We start from the raw sequence: 6256 nt of genomic DNA, 5'->3' as shown, positions 1-6256 counted from the left end.
CTGCCGCAGGGAGTTACGCTGCATCTGCCAATAATCCCGACAGCTGTTCCACTTTGTTACTGTCACCCCGTGCTGTGGGATGGCTCTCTGAGACAGGAGCAACAGGCATCCAGCACCCTAGAAGTTTTTGGGTGGGAACCAGTGCTGCTGTTCAGCTCTGTGAATTTTCTGCTCGGTGGGCACATCCGCCTTGGCAGGACTTGCTGGGTGTCTTTTTTTTCGAGCAGAGGCTGGTGCTGGTGGGTGGATGGAGGAGCCTGCCTGACCCAAAGGCTGCAGGCTGGGGCAGGCACGCAGCTGGTGTGGCCAGGCACACTAACAGGAATTGCTCACAGTGCCTGAAAAGCTCTCAAGAAGGAAATCTCTCTTTTGAGCAAAACAGTCACAATCCTCCTTCAAAGAGCTGCGGGTCAAGTGGTGAAGCACTCTCATTCCACAGGAGGTACCCTGGCAGACTAAGACAGGTACAAAGGCCCCGGTTTAGGCTCAGGACTGTCAGCATAGGTGATGTGGCTGATGCTGGCTGCATCCTGGCAGCCAAGGCTGAGCAAATGCTCCTGTGTGAGGGGTTTCCCTCCACAACATTGCTGGTTGTCCCGGAGGCTGACGGTGCACCATGCTGAGCAGGCTCTTCTGGTACCTGCATGCACCCCCAGATGATTTTTCACCCCAAGTTACTCTACAAAGGCCTCATCTTCTTGACCTTGCAAGGGAAAAAGCAGGGAGAGAGGATGCAAAGCCAGCACACTCCCTCCCCTATGGCTTTAGGTGCCCTGCTGCTCCTCTGTGTCAGCGCTCGCAAAGGAGGGTGACGCAGCCTTCCCCACTCCATGACGAGGGTTTTGGCTTCGCTGCGTGCAGTAAATCCCGTCCCAACTTCCAAATCACTTCCGAGCCGCGGATTTCGGGTGCCTCTGTCCTCGGCAGCAGAGCCCGGCCAGCAGGAGTCCCTGTTGCATGTCTCAGGGAATCACGTAGGATTTAAAAAGGTTTTGCTAGTCTCACGCGTTGGACAATTTCTGCTCCTGCTGCTCTTTTATGCTGGTTCTCTCACCAAAGCTAACTGCACCACTGATGATACAATAAATCACAACGTTACACCATCACTGATGTCAAATGCAGTTTGCAAATGCTGCTGAGGGCAATCTGTGTAGAAATACTGAAACTGGGAAACAAACTTCCAGTTTTCTGGATGAAATCTCTCCTAAGTAACAGGCTCATACTTGGACCTTTAGTCCCAAAATAATGAAGCAGTAGAAATCTTTGCAAACAACCTCACTTTCCTCCTGATGTTGTCTGGCTTCTCCCTGAACTGTAGCAATTCAGTTGTGGCACTGGAAAACTCATTTCTTGAAGTTTAGGGATTATAACAGCCTGACAATACTCGTACTGAACCCATAGGCTGCTGCTTTTTTCTACGTGAGCTGTGCTGCAAAACGGTTTTGGTGAAAATGAGAAGGTTTGTTATTAATCATCTACAAGGGTATGAACTGTGAGTCATTATTCACTTAATTCTTAAATAACTTATCTTAAGAAATCATAGCTTTGCATTTGTAAATGTTACTCGAAATTAGTCAGAATTAATTCCCATCCATTTTTTAACTCTCACCATACTTACTCTAACATTTTCTGGTAAGTAGATGCCTGAGTAGGGTATTAGTGTTAAGGGAATTATTTACATTTATAGAATCATAGAATGGTATGGGTTTATTTCATTAAAAAAAAATGAAGAGGTGATTGCCTACTTTGAATCTAAAGGTAGTCATTAGTGCTTCTGTGCATATTTGCAGAGTAAAGTAACTGTCAGGACCCTACATTCACATTAGGAATATAAAAAACTATGAGCCAGGGAAAAAAACTTGAAAGAACAGAGAAAACAAAGCATCACCATGTACACTTTGAGATAATTCCTCCAGCAACTGAGTAATAAAATGTTCTGGACTGTGTTTAAAATGCCTGTAACTACAAATATAAAGCAGCAAAACATTCAGGTACTTCACCTATTCTTACATCCATTGACAAATACATGTTTAAATTTGTATGGAGTGATTATGTTTTTTTGTGGCTAGAGAATTAAATAATAACAACAACAACATGTGCATGCAATGTTTAAAGCTTCTCAATACATGCAGTAGGTTACACAGCTAATACTCACCATACAGAATGGTTAACATTGACACGGGCATGACAAGGAAACCCAGCAGCATATCAGCTATTGCAAGTGACATTAGAAAATAGTTAGTGGCATTCTGTAGCTTTTTCTCCAGTGACACAGCCATGATGACAAGAATATTTCCAGCAATGGTTAAAACGATTACTATCACTGTCAGCAAAGCTGGCCAGTTTTTCTGTGAAAGCTGGAACAGGGATGAGTAGCACGGTGGATTCATGTTACTTTCACATGAAAGATTGGTTAGGTTTTCAGAGTCCACAGTCAAGTTAAAGAGATGTGATATATTAATCTCTCCAGCTCCATAAACGTTTCTGTAGAGTCGTCTCTCATTATTTATTTGTATTAAGGAGTTTGCAGTTGGGTTCACAGAGCTCTCCTCATCACAAAGAATATCCATTGCTAAGTCCGACATCAGTGAGATAAATAGTGAAAAATAGGAAATTATCACCCTTTGTCACCATCAGGCTTTATATTCCTCAGCTGTCCATGCCAGAAGTTGAGGGAGCATAGTCTTTCGCCGACTGTATTTTTGCCACTAGTGTGATGTAGAAAAACATACCGGAATTACTCCGAATGCTGAAATGTTTTGTTTTCAGTTCCATAGGAAGTCCAGTGTTGGCATACATTGAAAATCCAGCTGAAAAGCAAAACTAAACTGTAGAATACAGAATGTGGACTTGAGGCTTCAGAGAGCAAAAATGTTGGAGAAATAAAAGAGAGAAAACTTTTGCAACCACTAGGACTCCCCTCTGGAGCTACATCTTATTGCTATTGGTAACTGTAATCACACAATTTTAAACACAGCAGTATTAAAATAGCTTGCCATACAAAACAGCAGAGCTCTCACTTCCCTATTAAGAAAGTTGATTAAAGATTCTGTCCAGCATCTTTCTCTTGAAATAATTAGATATGCTCTTATTTATAGTTCATCTTCCATAATATGCCTGATAGTCTCTGACTTCTATTGCATTTCAGTACCATTTTCAGCCTCATATCAGAGATTACACGTTCTGCTCGATGCTGATTTTTATAGATAATTGTACCTTTTGGCCCAGTCTGGCTTCAGAATGGAAATTAAACAAGTAGATACTATGATTAAAAAAATACAATTTAAGGAAGACTTACATTGTACTTCAGAGCCCACTCTCAAACTGCAATTAGGTTCACTTTGTACCCTGTTTTACCATATTCTTCACTGTGTTTAGCCGGTTTTGTGTCCTTTTTCTTCAGCCTCCTCCAAAATGGTGGTATTTGGAATAGTTTTTTGACTTCTAAACTGCACGCTTGAGTGAAGCCAGTTCTTGTGCTGCGAGGCTTGCTCTCTTCTTCTGAGAGATAGGCTGCTTGCTGACTCTTTCCTTGTGCATTTCCCCGCCCCAGGGCAAGCTATATTTAAAATAATATAATATCAGAGTCCTTCTCGAAGTGACACAAAAGAAAGAGCACACACATACAAAAAAAAAAAAAAAAAAGCAGCCTCCACAGAGGAATTACTGATTTCAACAGGAAGGGAATTTCTTGCTCGCTGCCTTGTTCGGTTTGTCAGACCTCCCACTATCTGTATGTCATAAACTGCAAGGTAGCAACAGCAGAGGAGGGCAGGGGAGGGCAGACCAAAGAGGGTCTTTTGGGTAAACTAGCAGCTTTTGCAGTGTGTATTTCAGAGTTCCTCTGTTTGGGTGCTTTTTCAATGCATGCTTTCCATTTGTGCAGGATGGCTTGTGAACACAGCTGCATGCAATTACAGTGTTTTACAGGATGCAGGCTTAAAAGAGACAAAATCTAAAGCTCACCATGGTAGATACTAGTGAAAAGTGTAAGTGTGATGCCTTTTCCATGTAGAGGGGAAATTATGACACCCTTAAAAGGAAGAAGTAATATTCAACCCCTTTCAGTTTTAACTCCAGGTCTGTGCTGACATGTTAATCAAATTGGCAGTAGGTATTTATAAAAAAATTGAAGTCACTCTGATGTCATGCTCTTTTGTCAGGAGCTGGGTAAAACAATTAACCCCAGCAGCCTGTCCCAAGCAAATGTCCCAAATAAAGCAGTTCAGTAAAGCAAAACGGTATACAGCAGAGGGGGAAACAAAAGAGACTTCCACTGTTTCTGCCTTGTACCTCTGCTGCCAGGACACAGATGAAGTAGTCAACTCTTAAATTTTCCACCTAACACAAAACCTACTCCCAGATTTTCTGAGACGTATGGTTCTCAAAATTTCAACTGAGTGGATCTGCTGCTCCCCTGACTATCCTCATCTGGAGGGCAGTGGCTTTATACAGGCAGGCTCAGGCACTTTGGGGAGAGAGCTCAGAAATATGCAAGTGTTACCAGGCACCGATGGGTCCTGGTGTGCCCATTGGAGCTCTAGTGTGTTCCTGCAGCTCAACTCTGCATGCTGCACCACTGTGACAGTTTAACTTAGCCAGCAGCCAGCCCCCCTTCCTCCCCCTTTCCAGTCAGCCCTGGTTAATATACTAAACATGAAGTAATATGATATGGAATATCTTATTGGCATCTCCAACTTTCAGTTCTGGGTTTTGCTAACTACTCCACTTCCACTAACCCCACTGCAGATGCCGGCGAGCTGCAAACACAGAATCACAGAACACAGAACTGCTTAGATTGGAAAAGACCTTCAAAATCATGGAGTCCAATCATCAACCCAACACTGACAAGTCCTCAACTAAACCATGTCGAGAGTTACCATAGCTCCACTGGCATGTGCTAATCTCTTCAGGGGTCAAAAGCAGGATGGAGCAGTCAAGCAGTAGCCCTTACTGATACCCACTTGGGAGTCAGAAATGAGACATCCTAGTACTTAAGTTTCTCAGTCCCATGGGTGACTCCAGGAGGCTGTCAGGCAACACAAATTGGTAAAAAAGGCTGATAATGCTGATTTTAACATGAAATGTTTCAGTCCTGGCAGACCCAAGATCCAGGAGAGGCCGTTTCCCTCTCTCTTTTAACACAACAACCAAATGGGTTACTGTGTTCACCAAATGAATTCAACATTCATCTCTGTGAAGATGCCCTCAACATGAGAGTGTAGATCTGCTGCTGAGGTTGGGCTCCACTGCTGTTGAATATGGTTACTGTGCAAAACAGGGTGTAAGACCCCTTGGCTAGGGCTACATATAATCCTTTGTGAGGACCCCAGGTGTCATGTTATTTTCTTAGGTGGTTCCTTCTGGGCTCTAATGACTCTTTAATGTAACAGTCATGGGTGGGAGGTACTTTTTTGCAGGTCAGAACTCAAACTGTGGCTCAGAGGCTGTAGTTGCCAATAAAGACCAGTTGTACCAAGCAGAGCTGCACACCTTTCTTCCGCTCCAAGGATGGGATGGAGGTTTACGACCTGGTCCTCTACCTTCCTGAATTAATACACTAAGAAATAGACTGTGTGTAAAAGGCTTGTGAATCCTGATTTCACATCTGCAGCTCCCTGTTGACCTGAAGCAGATGCCTAAAGGACCTTCCTATTCTGTACAGAGTAGTTTCATCTCCCCTTCACTGTTGTGACATGACTTTTACTTAGATACTTCATCCTTACTCTGCTCCAAGACTCATTTAAGACTGTGGCTCTGCTCTGGACATCAGGAACATAAAAGGTAAGTGCAAACAGGCTGAATGTTGCCTTGTCTAAGGTACAGTCAGAAGCTCTTCAGATAGGCACTGCATCATTTCCTTTGGTCTAGCTGTAGACACATCAGCACAAGGTCTGAGTGCCTTCAGAACTTCTAAGGTTGCCTCTGTCACCCTCAGAAAACTATTTGACATATGTGAAACTGAGGCACAGGTAGATGAAATGTCTTTTGTTTGCACATGAAACATGGATGAGTCAGAAACCACTTTTGTGTAGCCCAGTATTTCAGAAACAAATCTGTGATCTTATGATATCTTCTAGCGAAGTACGTTGGATGTGCTACTGAGCACAAATATTCTGTATTATTTATTTCAGGATTTTTTTTTTAACTGCAAAATCTCCTGCCTCCCCGCAAGAACCTGAAAATGGTTTCCTTTCCATATAGTATTATTACAGACAACAAAAGCATTTGTCAAGCAACAAAAAAAGTATCCAAT

At 43.0% G+C, this 6256-nt stretch overlaps 1 protein-coding gene across 1 annotated transcript in view; it reads right to left on the bottom strand.

The window, feature by feature from the left end:
• The window catches only part of HTR2A (5-hydroxytryptamine receptor 2A), a 27258-nt gene extending 24688 nt beyond the window's left edge, over window positions 1-2570 (bottom strand). The window contains exon 1 of the mRNA XM_010173387.1: window positions 2156-2570. Coding sequence (XP_010171689.1) covers window positions 2156-2570 — 415 coding nt within the window. The remainder of the gene's footprint in view (window positions 1-2155) is intronic.
• Window positions 2571-6256: the final 3686 nt, after the last annotated feature.

Source organism: Antrostomus carolinensis, unplaced genomic scaffold, assembly GCF_000700745.2.
Source record: "Antrostomus carolinensis isolate BGI_N321 unplaced genomic scaffold, ASM70074v2 scaffold2938, whole genome shotgun sequence".
In the NCBI taxonomy this organism is placed as follows: Eukaryota; Metazoa; Chordata; class Aves; order Caprimulgiformes; family Caprimulgidae; genus Antrostomus; species Antrostomus carolinensis.
The sequence above is the reverse complement of the archived record's forward strand: the minus strand, read 5'-3'. Positions and strand labels throughout refer to the sequence as shown.